Source organism: Trifolium pratense, linkage group LG2, assembly GCF_020283565.1.
Source record: "Trifolium pratense cultivar HEN17-A07 linkage group LG2, ARS_RC_1.1, whole genome shotgun sequence".
NCBI classification, from domain to species: domain Eukaryota; kingdom Viridiplantae; phylum Streptophyta; class Magnoliopsida; order Fabales; family Fabaceae; genus Trifolium; species Trifolium pratense.
The window spans coordinates 51,651,047-51,673,716 of record NC_060060.1 but is presented as its reverse complement, the minus strand read 5'-3'; the positions used below and the strand labels follow the sequence as shown (position 1 = coordinate 51,673,716).

The 22,670-nt window shown below is 32.6% G+C and overlaps 4 protein-coding genes and 1 pseudogene across 5 annotated transcripts; 2 read left to right on the top strand and 3 right to left on the bottom strand.

The window, feature by feature from the left end:
• The first annotated feature begins 2,905 nt into the window (after window positions 1–2,905).
• Window positions 2,906–3,798, top strand: LOC123908787 (oil body-associated protein 1A-like). The gene is made up of 2 exons (XM_045959518.1): window positions 2,906–3,051; window positions 3,210–3,798. The coding sequence occupies exons 1-2, from the start codon at window positions 2,921–2,923 to the stop codon at window positions 3,796–3,798; spliced, it is 720 nt and encodes a 239-aa protein (XP_045815474.1). The 5' UTR covers window positions 2,906–2,920.
• A 166-nt stretch (window positions 3,799–3,964) lies between these two features.
• Window positions 3,965–10,166, bottom strand: LOC123908786 (30S ribosomal protein S1). 2 transcript variants are annotated; one of them, XM_045959516.1, is made up of 10 exons: window positions 9,718–10,166; window positions 8,163–8,322; window positions 7,914–7,975; window positions 7,396–7,555; window positions 7,187–7,307; window positions 6,417–6,498; window positions 6,157–6,248; window positions 4,618–4,696; window positions 4,489–4,539; window positions 3,965–4,175 (listed from the first exon to the last, which is right to left on the bottom strand). In XM_045959516.1, the coding sequence occupies exons 1-10, from the start codon at window positions 9,994–9,996 to the stop codon at window positions 4,092–4,094; spliced, it is 1,170 nt and encodes a 389-aa protein (XP_045815472.1). In that variant the 5' UTR covers window positions 9,997–10,166; the 3' UTR covers window positions 3,965–4,091. The 2 variants fall into 2 exon arrangements, with proteins under 2 accessions (XP_045815472.1, XP_045815473.1); XM_045959517.1 differs by having other exon boundaries at window positions 8,163–8,325; window positions 9,718–9,856.
• Window positions 8,660–8,716, bottom strand: LOC123911918 (annotated as a pseudogene).
• Window positions 10,167–14,466: 4,300 nt separating the features above from the next.
• LOC123905481 (G2/mitotic-specific cyclin-2-like) lies at window positions 14,467–15,563 on the top strand. Its single transcript, XM_045955101.1, has one exon. It carries the CDS (start codon window positions 14,584–14,586, stop codon window positions 15,412–15,414), a length of 831 nt encoding a protein of 276 aa, XP_045811057.1. The 5' UTR covers window positions 14,467–14,583; the 3' UTR covers window positions 15,415–15,563.
• A 139-nt stretch (window positions 15,564–15,702) lies between these two features.
• On the bottom strand, window positions 15,703–22,413 carry LOC123905480 (15-cis-phytoene desaturase, chloroplastic/chromoplastic). Its single transcript, XM_045955100.1, has 13 exons — window positions 21,888–22,413; window positions 20,784–20,872; window positions 20,532–20,589; window positions 19,881–20,036; window positions 19,305–19,453; window positions 18,666–18,785; window positions 18,264–18,477; window positions 18,078–18,180; window positions 17,644–17,691; window positions 17,221–17,266; window positions 16,741–16,928; window positions 16,463–16,625; window positions 15,703–16,106 (listed from the first exon to the last, which is right to left on the bottom strand). The coding sequence occupies exons 1-13, from the start codon at window positions 22,231–22,233 to the stop codon at window positions 16,047–16,049; spliced, it is 1,740 nt and encodes a 579-aa protein (XP_045811056.1). The 5' UTR covers window positions 22,234–22,413; the 3' UTR covers window positions 15,703–16,046.
• Between the last annotated feature and the right edge of the window lie 257 nt (window positions 22,414–22,670).

The following is a 22,670-nucleotide window of genomic DNA, read 5'->3' as shown; positions in this document are numbered from 1 at the left end:
AGGCTGGTGATGTTGATGATGGTGAAGCAATTGTTCAGATTCCTTATGATATTTTGGTTCATAATGTTACGAATCCAATTAGGGATATTGTTGATGCAATTTATCCTAATATTCTCAAGAACATGTTTGTTTCAAATTTCTTTGAAGATCGAGCAATTCTTGCGCCAACATTAGAAGTTGTTGGGCAAGTAAATGATTATGTGTTGTCTTTGATTCCTGATGAACCTAAGGAATATTTGAGTTGTGATTCAGTATCAAGGAGTGACAGTGATTCTATTGTCGATCATCGTTGGATTACAACTGAGTTCTTGAATGAAATTAAGTGTTCTGGTTTACCTAATCATAGTTTGATTCTAAAGGTTGGTGTTCCTGTTATGTTGTTGAGAAACGTCGATGTTTCGTCTGGTCTTTGTAATGGTACGCGCCTCACTGTAACTTATCTTGGAGAACATGTTATTGGAGTGCGGATTGCTTCTGGGACAAATATTGGTCATGTTGTTTATCTTCATCGCATGAGGTTGTTTCCTTCAGATGCAAATATCTCTATTAGTTTTCAGCGACGACAGTTTCCGTTGTGTGTTTGTTTTGCCATGAGCATTAATAAAAGTCAAGGGCAGACATTATGACATGTTGGTTTGTATCTTCCTAGACCAGTATTTACTCATGGTCAGTTATATGTAGTTGTATCTAAAGTAAAATCACGATGTGGATTAAAAATACTTATAACTGATGATAGTGGTAAGCCAAAAACATCCACTATAAATGTTGTATATCCTGAAGTATTTCAAAGAATATAAATAAAGTACATTGGATTCATTGATTTGGTGTGTTAATTAATTATTAATTGTATGAACAATTTGTTTAAGTATTTCATAGGTGCAGTAATGGTTATCTTAATTCATTATTTATTTATTTATTTATTTATTTTCTTAAATAATATTATTGGGCCTCTTACTGTTTTTTTATTGGATTTTTGTGATATTTTTGGAGTTTCATGGCTATTATGCCCATTAATTTGCGGTTTTAAAAAATGTGATACTATGGAATGGGATAAGAATGCATCTTTGTAGGTATTATTCTCTCAAGTTTATTTAGTGAATTCATTTTTTAGTAGTTGTTTGTTCTTCCTTTTTGGGCTAGAAAGTAAAAAATATAATTGTTTTTGTTAATTTCCAATGTATCATTTGTTGAGGGAAAAAAAAAACTAATGAGCCGTGCGAAAGCACGGGCTAAAGACTAGTTCCAATATACAAATACTCCTCCAATCAAGCATGTACTAAAAATCCAACACTTTTTTTGTTCTTACATGAAAATCCAACACAATATATTTCATGAAAATGGACATTGCACAAGCTATACTTGTGATATATATCTGGTATATATTACGAATCATATATATGAATCTTTATATATATATATATATATATATATATATATATATATATATATATATATTATATATATATATATAAAAGTAGGTCGAAATCAAATCACACAAATTAGTTTGACACCAAATGTTACACCTTTCAATAACGTTTTAATCGATATAAATTTTATAAAATCCACCGTTGGTGGACCATCTCTCAACCGATGTGAGACTCTTAACACACCCCCTCACGCCTAGCACTATTGGGCTTGGTGCGTGGATATAAACGATGGGTGGCCCGATAGCGGAAACCTGATAACATGTGGTCCAACGGATCGTGGAGAGGCTCTGATACAATCTTAGAAATGAGTGTTGGGCATAACTCATCCTTACAAAACCGGCTTGTAAGGTATGGATTGCCTCTAGTATATAAACACTTAGTCGGGTCATCTCTCAACCGATGTGGGACTCTTAACAGTTGGATTGAAAATTTATATCATATATATCATTTTTGTAAAATTTCATGTAGACTATCAAATGACACAAACTAGTTTGACATCAAATGTTACACCTTTCAATAACATTTTAACCAATATAAATTTTATAAAATTCACTGTTGGATTGAAAGTTTATATCATATAGTCTAGCACATTTAATTGATGGAATCTTGGTGTGTGTACAATTGAGCAGAATTGTAAATTGAAGGAATGATATATGTTATTATTGATTAATAACATGTACTATGGGGATTATTAATAATTAATTTGAGCTATTGATTATTATTGTAATTAATGGTCAAGATTTGGAGTAAGTTTTTAGACTTACCCTTGGAGTCAATTAATCCCTAATGTTTATATTTAATTTATATATTATAATTTTTTTAATAGTCTACCAGAATATTTTTTCCTAGTTACACCACTATATATATATAGATTTGTAACTGATTCACCGCGGACAAGTGATTTACCGAATATGAATTTTACGAAATTCATTGTTGGATTGAAAGTTTATATCGTATAGATCATCCATAAATTTTTGAAATTTTTTTGAAAATCATTTGATATGTTAAGACCCATCAAGATTTACGTTATTTAATAAACCGTTAATCTTGATGTGTCTCAATAACATATCAAATGATTTTCAATTTTTCTAAATTTTTCCATGGATGATCTATATGATATAAACTTTGAATCCAACGGTGAATTTTATAAAATTCGTATTCGTTATAATGTTATTCATGATTGGTCCACCATCAACCACTTGATGAAGTGGTCCATATTAGAATTTACCAGTATTTTAATGTTGAAACAATGTTACCAAAAATGTAATTGAAGTTAGAAACTTGGTGCACAAAAGACACGTCTACTAGTTGCACAAAATTTGTAAATCCCGCCACGTCGAAGTTCCACAACCACGCGTAAAGCTGCATGTCTGCAATGCTGTCATTACATGACCAAATTCCTCCTAAAATCACACTTCCACAGTCATGCATATATTATGCCGACCCTCAAACTAAGACAATACTAGAAGAGAAGAAGCATCTATCCAAGAAAAATGTCGACCAACAATGGCCATCCTCAAGTACCCGGAGAGCCAACTGACACCACCACTTCTGTCCTTGAGACAGTCACATCTACTATCCAAGGTTTTGGTCCCATCAACAAAATCCACCAACACCTTTGCGCGTAAGTTTGTTTGTAGATAATGTCTCTGAATTGAGATATACTTATTAGAGGACAAGACTGAGATATACTTAGTGGTGGACAAGTCTTTACTTGATTAACTTTGTTACACTTGATTACAAAAAATTCATGTAAAAAATATTGATAACTTTGTTTTGTAGGTTCCACTTTTACTCTCACGACATGACAAGGCAAGTGGAGGCACACCACTATTGCGGACACCAAAACGAGGAGATGAGGCAGTGTCTTATCTACGACAGCCCAGATAAGAATGCAAGGCTTATAGGTCTCGAGTATATCATCTCCGAGGATCTTTTCTTGACTCTTCCCGACGAAGAGAAGCGTCTCTGGCATTCACATTTGTACGAGGTAAAGAGTGGTTTTTTGTTCATGCCAAATGTCCCTAAACCTATTGAACACAAAGACATGGAGAAAGTTTGCAAGACTTATGGTAAAGTGTACCATTTCTGGCAAGTTGATAGAGGTGATGAACTTCCACTTGGGATACCTCAACTCATGATGGCTCTTACTAGAGATGGCCAAGTTTATGATCATCTTGTTCAAGGGGTTGTGGAGCGTATGGGTGTAGATTTTGAGAAGGAGAGAAATAATAGGGCTTATATGACAGGACCAAAACATGGGATTCATGCATTGGCTAATGGTGGAGGTAAGGGCATTGAGACAAGACTCAGAGAGGTTGAGCTTAACCATGAATCACCTCCCCCTTATGCCACAAGAGTCTTTGTTTGAATATGGAAACATAGATCAAAGTTGTGTAATAATTTATAGGGGCTACCCTTATGAGGAGTACTTGCTACAACAAAGATACTACTAGTGTGCAATAATAAACTTTGTATCAGACTTTGTATTATTAGAAATCTAAAGGTATTGGCATTTGTGAATGACTTGACTGGAATTAAATAAAAGGAAATTGTGAATAAATGGAGTGTTTTTACATTACATCATAATACAAGTGTAATGTTATGGCTTTCTGAAACTTTAAAAATGTGAAAGCTGTACAAAATTATTGTGATTTTAAAGATTTAGGGAACACGCTCCAAAACTCGTTGTATTGCCTTTTTGATACCTTCCTGATCAAGGGATGTTTTCAGAAGTATCTCTTGCACCTGGAAGGATCACAGGATATATTATTATAACTTCCACAAAAAATTAGAAAAGGACACTGCTTTAACATTTTCTATGTGAATCATGTAATAATGTGTTAATAGAAATGTTTTTTTACATCAGAATTTGACATCAAACACCATATTCCAAACACATTAATTCTTTCTCTCATCCAAACACTGAAACTGTGTATTTTATACGGTGTCGAAATTTTGTCCAAAATATAAGTTCTAATATTAGTGCTGAATGTGATAATATTATGATGAAATTCTTATAGCAGTAAATAACACTAGTTATTTGATTAAAGAAATTTACCTGTCTTCCAGCTCGAGCAAGGAGAGTAAACCTTTGTTCCATGGGAGGTGCCTATGATGATGAAAGATTCAGTAATTAGAAACACCATTTTTATATATATAAATTGTACTAATAAGTTTGAAAACTCACGTTAGAAAGCCAAAGCTGCAAGTCTTGTGAGACCACTCTTTTTTCAAACCCCTGACGGCTGATTCTTGCATCAAATATGCTGTCAAACAAAAGTCATCACACAGTCATATTATGGATTTGGATTTCAACAAGTCGAATTAGTTCAACATCATATGTAACTTAAACATATTGCACACAAGAATTAAAACAATCCTGTGACATCAATATCTAATTCTTTCAATAAATGTACAAGATTTGTTCAGCACGTTACTTATGCGACAAGTCTTGTTGTACTTTGTAATAAAGAAAACAAAGAAGGTGGAAACTACATTATGGTGGAAAATATCAGTTTTTCTCTTCTCTGTCACAATCAAAATATTATTTTAAACTACATACATCACTAGTTTTGTAAACAAAAGGATCTGAGCAGGTCTTAGGTTTAGTGATCAAAGAGCACTTAATATCAACACAACAACTACATAACTTATTGGGCGATTCACAGAATTCAGATGTAGACTTGTATTACTACAGAGTAGTCAGTGAGTGTAATAACGAGTTAGAAAAGAAAGCTCTCATTCCAATCTGCTTGGTTTTCATATTTCAGAAGGAAAATGCTATTTAGTAAGAAATTTATTTGCAAGAGAAGAATCTTATGAATCTTATGTGGCATCATGTAATTCCCCCAAATGATAACCACCCACTACCCCATGTATGGTAAGCCAAAATCTAATTGGTCAAATTCCCTAATTTTGTGTATTCTTTTCTTTCTTGTTTAAATTATTCGTACTAAATAGCATTGTTCATTTCAGAAAGCGGGGGTGTTAGTAGTACAATAAATTACAATTTCAACCCTCTCTTTAGCTTATAAGATAAGGAGAAATTTTCTAGCAGAAACAGGAATTATGTAAAACTCGCAGAGCAAGCAATTTCCAGAAAAACAGTAGTCGACAACAACAATCATTTCCGTTTGGTGGGATCCTTGACATTAATTAAATGGCATCATATATAATGTCCAATCATAAACCATCTCTAGAGACAGCTTTTGGATCCAATTCTATCTTTAAAAGTTTCTCTATAATTTTACTTGATCACCTTTTAACTATAACTTATCTAACTTGTTCTCTTTACTGGACTTCATCTTTTCCACACTCCACCGACCTAACACCAAGATTCTACCATCTTTTCACAATTTAGTCTCCCCTGTTTTTTCTTTAATAATACATAAATCCTAATCTTATGTTGCTTTGTGTGGCTAATCATCGCAATCATAACATTCTTATTTACATGTCATTGAACTTATTTGTTAACACTTTCCTGTGCAGCATTCAAGGGTCTCTTGTAATGTGATATGGTGTATTTTTATTTTTTTTGCTTAGTAAATTTCAATTTTTACATTAAGTAGCTGTTTACATTTTTTAGCCACTTTGGCATTTCCCTTCGCTTTTTTCTATATAAGGATTTCTTATCCTTAGCCATTTACCCATTATTACTGTCTCTCCCTTCGCTTTTGGGTATTTCAAGTAGTTAAATACTTCAAACAGTGATTATTTTGGAACATACCCATCTTCCTGCAGTAGTTCTTCAAGAATTGTTTCAAGTCCTGGAAGGGGCTTAATAATATCACTGACAGAATCAGGAGCAGCTGAACCATCCTGCAAATAAAACTTGGGAGTTACAAAATTGTCCAGAGACACATGCATGCTCATACACACAGTTAGGTAGTCACATCGCCACATATCCACACACACATACATTTAGATACCCATGTATGTAGATTTCTGGTTTATAGTTAAATATGTATAAATTTAGTTTATACAAACCTGAGGAATCACTTTGTCCAGAGTTTCTAGAAGTGGATCGTCTTCTAGCTGTTTAATTGACAGTGTAATCCTTGATTTTACGCTGCAAGATCATGTGGCAAAAAGTCATCATGCATGTTAGATATAAAATCCATTCATTTATCGCCACCTAATAACTTAAGTTTTTAGAATAGTTAATGACATGGTATTAGACTCTCCAAAAACATATAGTCTAGAGTTCGATCTTCATTGCCTCATTATTGTAAATAAAAGGTAAGACGTCATATGCACACAACAGTTTAGAAACCAAGAGAGACGGTTCGAGAAAAAACAAAACACAGCTTCACTATATTTGAAGGCAGCAACATAGCTAACTACTCCCTCCATTTCACAATGAGTGCCACTTCATCAAAGAAAGTTTGTTTCAAAATGAATGTCATTCAATGTATTTTATTTTCAATTATACCCTCCAATTGATACTATGTACACTACTCCCAAAATATTATATTCCATTTTGCATTTACAATAGTGGGAAACACATAATAAGGTTATTTTAATAAAAGTACTATATAGGTTTAAAAAAATAAAAAGTATTATGTATTTTGACAACATTATTGCATTTTTTAATCTGTGTAAAAACCTTAAATAACACTCATTTTAAAATGGCCAGAGTACTATACAAGAAAATTGGGCAATGGCCCTCTAACCCAATGATATTAAACATGTTTTAGTCTTCCAGCAATACTGATATTAAAACATTCTTAAACAGGCATAAATATTGGGAACCTCACCGATCAACACTGATAACTTTGGCCCTAACTTCCTCGCCTTTTGTTAAGAAGTCTCTGACATCTTGAACTAGATCCCATGACACTTCCGAGATATGTATTAGTCCAGTAAGGTGATAAAGACCTGCAGCATTCTGTGATGTTACTTGTAACTTTTCCATGATAAAGTGAAAAGGTAAACCATGAACATGAGGCCTATGCATAGTAGTTACCGTCAGGGAAGCGCAGCTCAACAAAAGCACCATAGTCCTCAACAGAACAGACTCTTCCTATAAAAATGTCCCCTAAATTGACATATTTTGAATATTTAGACCAGGAAGCTTTCTTTTCAGATAAGACCAATTTCCTTGACTCCTCATCTACATCAATTACCTAAAGGCAAAAGAAACTCCCATCATTTAGAAATTAAAAACAATACCTAACAAGCAGGTTAAAAATATTATAACCTAATTTAGCATAAACAATTGATTATGATGCCAAACTGATGCAGGAAGCACTAAATACTTTCAAATATAAAAGATAACAAGGATATACATTTCAAGGTTCAGATAGTGCTTGAAAATGGCTCAAATCATATGGCTCTAGTACTACAAGAATATAAATTAGTTTTCAAGTTTCAGCGAATCATGGTTCTTTTACACCGGAGTTTCAGGACTAATAGATAGAGGCATGTAGTGTTGTATTCACACGGAAAAAAAAAAGGTATTCATTAGTTAAATAATATAAATACCTTCACTGATAAGATGGAACCAAGCATGTCTTTTGCAATTTCTTGGATAGGTTTATTTGGTTCTGCACAAAAAAGGATCAAAGTTGCAATAAGTTAGTAATGCCAATTGCAGCCGCTATTATGACTAAATTGTAGCAACTAAAGTACATCCACAGTCCACACAACTAAGTGACTAAATGGCATGGATAATATCATAGGTTATGGAAACCAAAACCATTAAACATTAAGCAAGAACATATGGGTAGATACCTTTACATGAATGCACCGGGCTCAACTGTGGGTACGGGAGAAATCCCATGAGAGAGTAAAACCGAAGCAGCAGGCCTCCAGAATTAATACCCTCAACCCTACCATTGTAAATGAGTCCACTATCTTTGTATGCATTTGCAGCCTTCCAATCTGACGATCTCTACTTCATTGCACAAATGAAGTTTTAGAATACAAGACATACTTTATTGTGGTGTTTAAATTAAAATTAGAGGAGGCACACCACCATCCCCACACAAGACCAACAAGAAGAATCACCACCAACCGCAGCTAGGATTTACAATGGAATTTACACACAACCTAACAGCAGGAGAATTTCATTTTGAAACCCAAGCCACAACTACTGTCAACGGAAGGTTCAACCATCCATATATGCCAAACCACTTTGGTGATCAGAACACAACACAATACATACTGAAGTGACAGTAATTGACATCAATTTAAACTGATAATTATGTTTAGGGGTGTAATTGGTTCGTGTGACCCAATGGGCCACATATCAGATATTAAACTGATAAGAATATATATTACACTTGCCTCAAATTTGAATTACCTATAAAAAAAACTTAGTAAGAACACCAAACCCTAAACTTTTTTTTTTTTTGAAGAAGCTAAATTAGCCCACCCAAATTGGCACCAGTAAACCCTAAACTTAAAATGTTTCAAAGTATAAAATGAAGCTTCAAACAAAACAAGCAAACAATTGTCCCTATATTGTGGACTTAAAGTATACGCAGCAACTGTTATTAATTAAGAAAAAATGTGATAACATGTTATTATTCTAGTGCAGAAAAAAATTGAGATAGAAATTTGTAGTTTGAGAAAAAATTACAAGTTCATGAATTAAAATATATATGTTAACCCCTTAAGATGTTATCCATACGAGGAAAGAGCAAACTACATGGACAAAAAATTGAAGAGCAAACACGTAACCAAAACCTTTAAAATATGGATGTGAAAAAAAGAGCAATTTTAAACTTAAGGATTGTGTAACCAAAACCCCCCAAAATTTTCAAGGACAAAAAAGAGCAAACTTCTAAATAAGAGAGCAAGTGGCTAAACAAAGCAAACTAAAAATTAACAGAGATCCACCAATTTATTCAATTTTCATATTGGACTGGACCAAGGATGGACTACATAATAGTAAGGTTATTATACATATCGGTTCGGTTTATCGGTTTTTAAAAACGAATATGTGAACCGAACCAAGTTGATTTTCATCAATTCAGTTTGGTTTTTGAACCAAACCAGAACAAATTGGTTTTTTCCCAATTTGGATTGGTTTGAATATTTGGTTTACACCCCTAGTTATGTCTAACTCAATCTCAATCTCTGATTAAGTCATTGAGAGATCATTGAGATTGCACAACTAACTAACTGACTAACTAACTGACTAACATGCTGTTAGGTGAAATAATATTAATTAATCCCTCTAGTCCCTATTATAAGATAGATAAATTTTCTTTTATATGGTTATTGAATAACTAATCTATATATAATGAAAGCATGTGAATGTGAAAGTTGAAGAAAGACAAACCCTGGCTTGACGAAGAGTATCTAGAGAGTTAGGAGCAAAAGGGCGTTGAAGAAGAGCAGTGTCGAATTCATCGATTTGAGTATCATTACTACTACTACTACTAGAGACCATCATGATTTTAGAACAAGTGTTGTGATGATGATTATGATGACGATAGTATTGTAACTTGTGAGGGAATTTAGGGAAGAAATTGAAAGTGTCGTGTTGTGAATGTGAATGTGAGAGTGAAAGGAAAGAGATAGCATTGAATGAACCTAGCGTTGCAGAGAAGATGCTCATTGTTGTTGTTGGTTGCAACGCTGAAGAAGTAGCTAGCTAGGGTTTGTTTGGATTGAATTTTGGATATTGTTAAGAGATAGAATAAAATTTAGCTTTCATGTGTCATTTCTTCAACCACCAATATCTTTTCTGCTCTGTTATCTACTGCTGTCACTCAATGCTGGTAATATACATAACCAGTGGGCAGTGGATGTATTTATTTATTTATTTACCAAGTCTAGTTACAATAAATTCCATCTAATAAATATTCCTTGCAATAAAACATACTTTCATAAATTTATGAAAAATTAAAATAAATATTCTTTACAATATTACTTCTCTCTCTAAATAAGACCATTTTAAAAAATTCTTCATCTTTTTTATAAGATCTTCTCTCAAATTTTCAATTACATTAATTATCCTTTCTGTTTTTTTATAAGTAACACTTTCAAAAAATCACACAAATCAACTATTATAAGAGAAAATACATTTCTTATTTTTTTATTTTATACCCTTAAAAAGCTCACATATGGTTGTAGGATTTGATTTCAGGAGATCAATCCAATTTTCATGCTCGGATATGGTCGGCCCAATATGAAGCACATTATACATAGTGATAAATTTAAATTTATTTCGTATATACCCTTAGTGAATTACTCTTAATTAAATTAACTTACTTATTTTTTTAATATTCTCTCTCATAGTAAATAAGGGCATAAGTAAAATCAAACATTTAAAACATTTGAAAATTGGACAAAAAAATTCACTTTTGTTTATTATAAAAAGGACCGGAGGGAGTATTTCTTTATCAACATACCCCTAATTAAAGTGCATATTTTTCTACAAATTTAACTCATTCTCTTTCTTAAAAGACAAAATTGTAAAAATAATATTAATTGTCAACAAATTTAATATCACGATTTTCAATCTTAATCTCCATAATTTTCTTAATGGGTCTTAGAGTATGTTTGAATGGGGGATTCTCGAAATTCAACAGATTTTTATATACTAGGGAATTCAATTGATTCGATTGAATTCCCTTGAATTTCAAATTCCATTGTTTGGATAAAGTGGTGAAATTCCATCAATTGTAAAAAAAATTGTTTGGGTAATGTAATTGAATTTCTTTTATTTAATTTTATTTATCTTAATATAATGATTACAATTATTTAATTGTAATTAATATTATTTGAATATTATTTTGAATTAATTATATAAAGATTTTCGGTTTTTGTTTATACCAATTTTAGGATTTGGGTCGGGTTATGGTCAATTTTAGGATTTGCGGCCAATTTTAGGGTTTATATTCGATTTTCGGTTTTTGTCGATTTTAGTTTTTTTTTTACCAGTTTTAGGGTCCAGGTCTGGTTTAGGGCCAATTTTAGAGTTTTCAACCAATTTTAAGGTTTATAGTCGTTTTTTGGGTTTTTGGCTAATTTTAAGTTTTTCGGCCGATTTTAGGGTTTAGAGTCGATTTTAGATTTTTGACCAGTTTTAGGGTTCAGGTCGGGTTTAGGGCGATTTTAGGCTTATCGGCTGATTTTAGATTTTTCTACTGATTTTATGATTATGGTCGGGTTTCGGGCCAAGTTTAGGGGTTAGGGTCGATTTTAGGTTTTTTGACCAATTTAAGGGTTCAGGTCAGGTTTAGGGTTATTTTAGGGTTTCATGTCGATTTTAGATTTTGCTACCTATTTTAAGGTTATGGTCGGGTTTCGGGTCGAATTTAGGGTTTTCAACCGATTTTAGGGTTTATAGGTGATTTTATATATCCTAGCCGATTTTAGGGTTTAGGTCGTGTTTAGTGTCGATTTTAGGTTTTTTGATAAATTAGTAATTATCAAAAGTTTATAGAGATGAAGGAATTTCAAATTCTTAGTTTTTTTGTGTCATTTTAAAATTCCTTAAATTTAGGTTAAATAAAATATTCCACAAATTCCCTTCATTTTGTAAATTTTGTAAATTAATTATCCAAACAAAAAAAAAATTAGATAAAAATATTTGAATTCCCTCAAACATTACTTTACCTCAAAAAATTTCCTCATATGATATTTTGAGAAGTGATGAGGCATTACTTAGGATAGAATTAGGGATTCCATAAATTCAAGGGATTTTAAATACTAGGCAATTCAATTGATGCAATTGAATTCCCTTGATTTTCAAATTCCAGTGTTTGGATAAGGTGTTGAAATTCCATCAATTGTAAAATTCTTTGTTTGGGTAATGTAATTGAATTTCCTTCATTTAATTTTATTTATTTTAAAAAAATCGACCCTAAACCCAAAAAATTGGCCAAAAAACCAAAAAAATCGGCCGAAAAACTGAAAATCGGCCAAAACCATAAAACTGGCCAAAAAATCTAAAATCGACTATCAACCATTAGATCGGCAGAAAAACCGAAAAAATCAGCAGAAAAACCAAAAATCGGTCAAAAACTATAAATCGGCTATAATCGACTATAAACCATAAAATCGGTCGAAAACCGAAAATCGGCCGAAAAGCCGAAAACCCTAAAATTGGCCAAAAACCCTAAAATCGACCGTAAACACAAAATCAGCTGAAAAACCTAAAATCGACAAAAAACCCTAAAATCGACTATAAACTCTAAAATCGGCCGAAAACCCAAAAAAATCAGTTGAAAAACCAAAAATCGACCCTAAACCCAAAAAATTTAAAATCGGCCAAAAACCCAAAAATCCGCTATAAACACTAATATTGGCCGAAAAATGGGTTTATAGTCGTTTTTTGGTTTTTTGGTCGATTTTAAGTTTTTCAACCGATTTTGGGGTTTATAGCCGATATCAGGATTTTGGGTCGAATTTAGGTTTTCGCGAGTTTTATAGTCGATTTTAGGGTTTTTGGACGATTTTAAGTTTTTCGGTCGATTTTTTTAGTTTTCGATCGATTTTTGGTTTTTCGGCCGATTTTAGGGTTTAAAGTCAAATTTTGTGATTTTGGCCGATTTTTTGGGTTTATAGTCGATTTTTGGGATTTTGGCCGATTTTAGGTTTTCGGCCGAGTTTTTTGGCTTTAAGGTCGACTTTGGGTTTTTCAGCATATTTTTTTGGTTTTTTGGCTGATTTTTTGGGTTTTCGGTCGATTTTAGGTTTTCAGCCGAATTTTTGGGTTTTCGGTTGATTTTTGGTTTTTCAGCCGATTTTTTGGGTTTTTGGTCGATTTTTGGTTTTTCAGCCGATTTTTTGGTTTTTCGGCCGATTTTAAGGTTTATAGTCGATTTTTGGAATTTTGCCCGATTTTTTGGGTTTTCGGCCGATTTTAAGGTTTATAGTCGATTTTTGGAATTTTGGTCGATTTTAGGTTTTCGGCCGAGTTTTTTGGCTTTAAGGTCGACTTTGGGTTTTTCAGCATATTTTTTTGGTTTTTTGGCTGATTTTTTGGGTTTTCGGTCGATTTTAGGTTTTCAGCCGAATTTTTGGGTTTTCGGTTGATTTTTGGTTTTTCAGCTGATTTTTTGGGTTTTTGGTCGATTTTTGGTTTTTCAGCCGATTTTTTGGTTTTTCGGCCGATTTTAAGGTTTATAGTCGATTTTTGGAATTTTGCCCGATTTTTTGGGTTTTCGGCCAATTTTAAGGTTTATAGTCGATTTTTGGAATTTTGGTCGATTTTAGGTTTTTCTGCCGATTTTTTGGGTTTTCTGCCGATTTTAGGGGTTATAGTCGATTTTTTGGCTGTTGGCCGATTTTAGGTTTTTTCTGCCGATTTTTTGGATTTTCGGCCGATTTAGCGTTTATCGTCGATTTTAGGTTTTTCAGCTAATTTTAGGTTTTACGATCAATTAGTAATTTTTAAAAGTTTATAGAGAAGAAGGAATTTCAAATTCTTTAGTTTTAGGTGTCATTTTGAAATTCTCTAAATTTAACTTGAACAAAATACTTCATAAATTTCCATCAATTTAAAAAATCTTCAAATTTTCATCCGAACAATAGAATTCACCTCAAATCATTTGAATTCCCTCAAAACATTACTTTACCTCAAAAAATTCCCCCATCCAAACACATCGTTAGATTTTCTTAAAAAAAAATCTATTTTCTTGAAAATAATTTTTTTCAAAAAAAATCATTTTTTTAAATCTCAAACAAACAGGCCCAATATATTCTCATTTTGATGAAAAAAAATGATTTTTTTACTAAAATGATTTTTAAAAAAATATAAAATAAATACAAGTAAAATAAAAAAATAGATTTTTTTAGTAAAAAATCTGAAACAAACATGCCCATGCCCATAGTCCACAATAGATTTTCTTCTTTTTTTTTTTTTTTTAGAAAAAAAAAATCTACGATTGATTTTCTATTGGATAATATCTAAATTGATTTTAAATATGAATGAAAATGTTAACAATATCTTTATCAAAAATATCTTAACAAACTTGGAGGTTAAGATTCGATTAAGATTAGATCCGAAAAAAAAGATTTGATTAAGATTTTTATTACTCGGAGGTTAAGATTCGATTAAAAGTATATATATGCAACAGTTGAATTGTTTTCCAGTTCAACAACACATCTCTCTTCTCTCGTTCAAAAAACAATACATCTCTTTTCTCACTCTTTCTTTTAATATCCTCTTTCCTTCTTCTTTTCCAATTCAACAATGAATATTTTTTGTGATTCAAGTGTTGGATTAGAAAAATTGAGTGACTATGATGATGATCTCTACAAATTCTATCATCATGAAGAGTCTCAAATTACCACAAATTCATATGGTTACAAGTTAGATTCTCAACTGAGAAAAAATGTCATAGATTGGTTGATCCAAACACATCATGAACAAAAACTCATGCCAGAGACTCTTTACCTCTGTGTCAACATCCTTGATCGTTTCCTTTCCAAATCCAGTTTTGAAGTTGCAACAAAAGATAAACTTAAGCTTCTTGGTTTGTCCTCAATGTTGTTGGCTTCAAAATATGAACAAAGAAGTGCAATTAGAGTTTATGATATTGAATATATGGCTGAATATTCTTATTTTCCTGATGAGATATGTGTAATGGAAAAACGTATATTGCAACAACTTGATTGGATTTTAACCGTTCCAACACCTTACGTTTTTCTTATTAGAAACATAAGGGCAAGTCTTTTATCAGATGAAGACAAGATCATGGAGAATATGGCGTTTTTCTTTTCTGAACTCAGCTTGACACATTATTATGTTATGTGTGATTATAAACCTTCTACGATTGCTGCTTCTGCTGTGTATTGTGCAAGAATTATTCTTGGAAGATACCCTTATTGGAGCAATGAATTGAAGATGTGTACAGGGTATTCTGAAGAGAAGTTATTGTATTGTGTCAAGGTTATGATGGAGTTATGCTATGAAACTTGTAAAGAAGGAACCATGGAAGTTTTCAAGAAGTTTTCCAGTTTAAATTGGTCTAGGGTTTCATGTGTTGCCCAGGAAGTTCTCGAAGAAGCTGTCTTATCTTAAAATTTGTTTTAATTTGTGAAAACATTATGTTCTGAATTTCAATGTTACTGAACTTTTTTTTATCAATAGCACTGTATATAATATATATTATGAGAAGTGAACAGCTGTTGATGTGTTTTCATCAAACTTAGATAAATGTTTTTCCCTAACACCATGTCTTTTAGCATGTTTGTTATAAGTTTTATATACATCGGTTGTTCAAACTGAAATCGTCTTATAGTGTTGTCGTCTTCTTTTGTGAATACATCCGGTTGTATTAGGAACAACACACTCTCATACAAGTTCTCATTGAGAATTATTCTAAAGATTTTGAAAAATGTTACTTGACTGATATATGCCAATATACAAGATAGTAATTTTTTTGTTGAAAAAAACTGGGTACACAGAATTAAATAATAAACAGTGACATGATATTACAAGCATGGCTACATTTCAGGAATTGGCCACACTAAAAATAAAGTCATGATCTTCTATATGCTAATATTGGCTTTTCCCTAGAGTTGATTGCGTATCATCGTCAAAATATTTGACGTGGACCTGTCTGCGTATGAACTGATATGGCGACTCACGTGGCGTAGTTGATATGATGCTCATGAACTCTTACCATAATCCATCTTCAAATCTTGTTTTTGTTAAACAGTACTTGCTTGAGCTATTCTTTTCTGACTCCGAGTAGTAAGTAGCTCCGAATCCTGCGTATTTTTAGCATGCCTCAATGACAGCAATGTGATAGGTAAATGATAGACTAAAGCTAAATTATCTGAAACCTTTTTATTTAATAGATAAACTTTTGTGGATTACTAGTTCAAACATCATATAAGTAAAATGTAGATCAGAGTCTAACTCAACCTCACAAAATCGGTTTGTAAGATAAGAAGTCCACCACTTATAAAATAAGCAATATCCAATATAGAACCCTCAACAATACTAATTCTTCATATCATATTATAATTTCAAATGTATTCAAAATTTAGCATTTCTTGCTGATGGTTCTTTTATCCTTCTGCTGTGAATTATTAGGCATATGTTTGTGACAGATTTTAATTACCTGTACGATAGCCTGTGCACAAAGCTTCCCAGAAAGTACAGCGCCTTCCATAGAAGCTAAATATTTTTGTTTTGTGTAATCTCCAGATAAATAGAAACCTTCTATAGGAGACCTTTGTATGGGACGACAAGGTTCACAATTTGGCACAGTTTTGTAAACCGACCTGAAACAATGTAGTCATTTCCATTAGGACTCAGAATGCAAAAAAAAAAAAAGACACAAGTTCAGTATATGTTCAGAAAAGTTGTTAAAATAATCCAATTCAATGAGACTCAAACCTTGGTGTTTTAACAACGTGGTACTTGAGAATTTTTGCTTTGCTTTGGTCTGCAGAAATTTCATCAGGGAAAAGTTTGGCAAGTTCAGACATTGTAGCATCGATAATATCTTCATCACTGCGTGAAATCCATTCTTCAGCAGGTGCAAAGACCAGCTCCAACATAGACTGGTTTGGGTTATAATATTCCTAAATAAGATAGTGAAACACAGTTATCAAACAGCATACCAACGTTCAGTGATAACCAAACAAATATTTATATGCAGAAGAAAACTCAGTCACGGATAACAAAACTGAAAATGTGTGCAGAGTTTACTGTTTATCCAGAAAGCACTATTCTATTCATGTTGGTGTCTCATTTTAATACAAACATATACAGGTATATGCTACCCTAGATAATTGAGGCCACAACTTTGGGATGGATTGGATAGAGGAAATACATCAGTTCCAATCAATACATTTGAGTGGTGGTGGCTTTTACCTTACAAGTTAACGACATGTCAGCATATACACTCAGAAGGGGACTTCTGCATGAAGAAAAATATAAATTGTAGATGTGAGGTGATGAAACGAGGTATTTATAATCCACAAGTGCTATCAGGAATGCAAAGAAGGAAAAAGGACTATTTGACACAATAAAAAACAGGATCTCATAGCTGAAAACCTCAGACACTTGCAACATACACAAGCACAATTAAAACTCCGCTATCCTAAGCAAATAAATTGGTGATGTACTGATACCATATCACTATAAAACACAATTAAAAACCCTCCATCCTAAGAAGTAAGCACAATATAAGTTTCTCCATATCATTGGCAATTAAGTGAACATTATTTTATGATTTTATCCCTTCCACACCCTTCCAGACATCACAAGTGTTTCAAAGTGGAAGAAAGACCTGACCTGCTAAAGAGAAGGTGATCATATGTGTTCTTCAGTTTTCTGTCAAACCTGCAAAGGTGATATGTAATTAGTATGTCAGCACACTGGTGGAGCGGATAATCTAATTGTCATGGACAAATATTATAAACTAATTTTGTTGTTATTCTGAATTTTGAGATGCGCCAGTATAATGAGAGGAAATTTTTTAACAACAAAAGTATATGATTGCATCAGTTAATGCCAGTGATTATTTTACATATTACATGTTGAAATAGGTTTTTACACAACAATCTTATCTTTGTATTTTTTTCATTTATTATTACGACTGGTCAAAAAAGAATATAACTTACACAAATTTCTATTCCAAAATTATCGGTGAACATGAGAGTTTATACATCAAAAGGAGTATGACTTTCGCTCGGTCATGGTTTTCAACATAAAAAGCCATTACTTACCATATGTGAACATTTATGACCGGAACTCCAACTAATTTCTCCAATCTCTGGAAATAAGGAACCCCTTTCCAGTTCTCAGGCAGAAGAAGCTTCAGAATATCCACTGTTTTAAAGGGTGAAAATCCTCAAAAATGTGAAGAGATGGAGACCAAGAGTGCCGATAAAAACAATTAATTATTAGCATACCTGGTGCTGCACACACATAAGCATCCCCTTCAACCACCTTCCCATTAGTTAGTAAAAAGCTCTTCACTGTACTGTCATCGTTTAGCTCAATTTTTTTAATGCGCGAATTAAGATGGACTTCACCGCCCAAGGACTTAATCTGATCGACAATTGGCATACAAAGTCTTTCAGGGGGGTTTCCATCCAAAAAGGCCATCTTAGAACCATGCTTCTCCTATTGAACAATTCAATAATACAAAAATTAGTTGAGAAGAACTTGATCCTATGTTTCACAAACCCTGGATTTGAGAACCAGTTTGTTGCTAATCTAATTCCATTCAAATATAATATGAATTAAAAATGTCCTTGTTAGATGTATGCTTACGCAGGAAGAATAGTGCTTAAGAAAGGAAATGGTCGCACCTGAAGAAATCGATTTAAAGCAATCAAAATACATTGCATTGAAAGTTCATCAGGATTGATGAAGTTTAGAGCCTTTGACATTGCTATGAACACTTCGTCAGTTACCCGCTCAGGAATGCCCTGTAAAATGGAGTAAACAATGTTTTCTTCTCAAACTATTTGCATTTTGCAATATGTAGGCCATGAGAAGGTTGCAATAAAAACTACAGATATCCTTTCTATAATTCCCAGTAATGAAAATTACTAAGACTGCCACCATTAAAGAAAGACATAAACTAAATATGAGAACAAATTTTACAATTCATTCTCCCAGTCTTGGAAGTAAGGAAAGTCCTTCTTTATAAAAAGATCTTTTAGTGCATTATTTAATACAAGTATAATATCAGTTTGTTTTTCGAGTTGATAGCTATAAAGCATGAAAACAAATTAATATAAAGTTTCGAATAATTTCAATTGTAATGATAAAAGGACTCGTTATTATTAGTATCACACTATCACTAAGATGGTTAAGACTCAGCTAACAAACTGACAAAATTTTCAAGTCATAACAGGCCATGACCTTGACTGGTTATCCAGAGCCAAGTAACATTAATTTATTATTGAATTTCTACAGTTACGGAATCAAGACAACTGCCATACCTGCTTTCTCATCCATTCTTTAACAGAAAGACCATCTTGAGCCTCAACATACGCTTGTCCACCAAGTATAGCTGGAAGAAGTCCAATTGCAAATTTGATTTTCTCTGGCCAGGTCAACATCTCATTATTCCTCAAGATTGCCCATATTCCTGTTATCGCATTCACAACATGCAGACTCCGGGTAAACATAGGAAGAAAATAAGTTGGTTCAAAATGACTAAAAGACATATCAATATATTTATACAAAAAATATAAGTGGAATATCATATCAATATATTCCTTATCCTTTCCTTTATACTAAAAGACTACTCCTATAGCTTCAAAATGACTTAAAATATATTCAAAAACAAATTTTAACTGGTATGCTGTGTTAAAACTTCTGAGGGTTATTTCTTAATCTGAATATGCAGAAAAATTGCCAGATAGTATTAATGTATTGTACATTTTGCAGCTGACATGCAAATACCAATATTGTACGTTATTTAAAAGTAGAAGGCATTTCATGTGCATTAAAAAGAGTTTCAACTTCAGGTTGTTATATGAATATGCAATCATGTGTTAAGTCTTACATCTTACCATTTAATGGAGATGGAAGGACTTCGGGAAAATCAAATCGACTAAACTCTCCAGGCTTGCTTGGCATAGCAAATATCATAGAATGCTCCTTCCATTGTAACCGATCGTTAATACCAAGTTCTCCAAAAAGGTTCTGCACATTAGGGTAAGCCCCAACTTTGGGAAAAAGAAAAAGATAATGTAAAGCAAGGATAATTATAAAAAAGGATTCAGATAATTAAAATAACCATATTGATTAAATACTAGCATTGAGCTCCAGTAAATTATTTAATTAGAATGATAAACTAAAAACAAATATCAAAATAGTCAATACTTGTGCCAAGGGCTAACTGGTCCACAAGCACTGTTAGGAGAAGACCAATTGGTCATGAAGGCAAAAGGCCTTTGACTTGGTACCGTGTGAAAGACCAAAACTACTGAGAGCATACACTAGTAGAAGATCAAAGGGTTTTGTTAAGACATTTTCTTTTATCTCTTTACTTTTTTTCTCCTGTGGGATCTTTTGATGCTCTAGGAGGATTCGTAATCCTCCAGTTTTTACTTTTTTTTCCCTCTTTTAGCAAAGAAAAGAAGGTTCGCAAAAAGTGTGATATTATTAAATTAACATATATGTAATAGAAAAAGTTAAGCTTGAGATCGTAACGAACTTACAGAATATATGTAGGCCGGTCTCATACCAGTCTCCGTCTTTATCTTTCCATGCAGCAACCTTAGAAAATGAGACAATGGTGTGAAAACATTTAAAATTGAGTTATCTATAAATAATTTGCATACATAAGATTATTTAGCAACACTCAAATAAGAACAGGTTACTTATTTAATTAAACAGAAAGCTAAAATGATGAAAACAAGAGACACGAAATAGAAACTTGTTGACAAATGGGATTAAATTAGCCGGAAAACCTTTCCACCTAGAACGTCTCTTGCCTCCAGCAATATAGGCTTGTGACCAGCATCTGCCAAATACTTTGCAGTTGATAAACCAGCCAGTCCTGTGATATTTTCAAATACACATTAAACCAAAAGAGAAAGAAAGAGGTCAAACCTCATACACAAATATCATAATCGATTTCGCTTAAATATCAAACATGATAATATGGTCCCATTCATTTGAAATTTTATGAAAAATTGAAAACGCTATGCTACAATCAATTCGAAAACCTTTTTTTATTGACACGGGATCTCATACAATGTGATAAAGCCTTCAGATATGTATACCTATATTTTGTTAAAAGAAATGAACTCCCAATTCCTAACACTAAAGAAGTTACTTCTACTTCTTGAAAGGTAAAATTGTACAAACAATAATAATGATTAACAAAATTAATAACAACTTTCTTAGTTCTAGTGATTTACTAGTCAACAACAGTATCCTATCGAGTAGACTACCAAATTCGTCCCAGACTTTGTAGGGGGCACTCAAACAAATTCCTGACTTTATAATATTTCAAAAAGGTCCCTGACTCTATCAAATTTACTCATACTAGTCCTTCTTAGAGTATATTAAGGACTACACCGGTAGTAAGTGGATAAACTTAAGGACCAAATTGATAATAGTAATAAGTTATTAAAATACAGGGACTTAATTGATTATAAGTGGTTAAATATAGGGACCAACTTTTTGAAATATTCATCATCTCATCTCATGTACCTATTTGAGAACACCTACAAAGTCAAAGACTAATTTGGTGGTTTACTCGTATCCTATATTTAGTGTTGAGCTATGAAGCACATACACTCCTCAAATTAGGTGTGTCCCGACGCATCGGTGTCACGACACGGACACTTATGATTACGTTACGTCATTTTCTCAAATTATTATCAGCGTCGACGACGTGTCACGTGTATGTGTCATGTCCGGTGTCTGTGTTTGCGTCGGTTCTTCATAGGTGTTGAGCTAGTAAGTCCTAATTTTGAAAACAGCAAATATAACAAAAGCAAGAAAAATAACAAATTTAGCAGCAAAGTAACAATTTTGATACATAAAATGAAATGGGTATTTTCTACCTGCACCAGCAATAACAACTTTCAAAGGTTTAGTAGGACGAGGATTTGCACGAAAGGTTGAAGACAAGTAAGCAGCTTCAATGAAATTAACAGTATTATCAAGCTCAGGTCGTGGATAATCAATGCAAACTACCTTCAAAGGAGAACCATGGTTCCTAAACCTGTTACTCTTAGTAGAACGAGTTGAAGAAGAAGAAGAAGCAAGGTTTAACCTCAAGTTAAGACCCATTGACACACTATGAGAAAATGATAAAGAAATTGTGGTATCTGAGTTAATAGAAGAATTCAATTTTGATATGTTTTTTGAACCAATTTGGGAATTGAATTTGGGTGAAGAGAGAGCCATTTGAAAGAGAGGAAAGGTTGTTGAGAGAGTAGAGAGCTTGGTGATGGTTAATAATGGAAATTTGGGGATGGTGGAGAAGGCACCACGCCACTCTCTCTCTATAGTTTCATTTTAGATGTGGGTTATGATGTAATAAGTAGATAATCTGAATTTCAGTTAGAAGATAAATAAAGACTAGTTGAAAATTATTTCACTTAAATATTAAATTTAAGTGATTAGTGAGTTCGACCAAACATTTGAAAGAATTCGAGTTTAATTTTATATTGGAATAATTTTTAGAAATTATTTCGGCAATCAAAATTATCGGATCTCCTTTCCCTAAAAACTATAATGTTAAATTTTTTCGGATACTTCATTCTTGAAATATTTTTAACTTCTTAAATTCAATCAATTTAGTTTGCATAAATTATTAGTACTACTTATTACTAATAAATAAA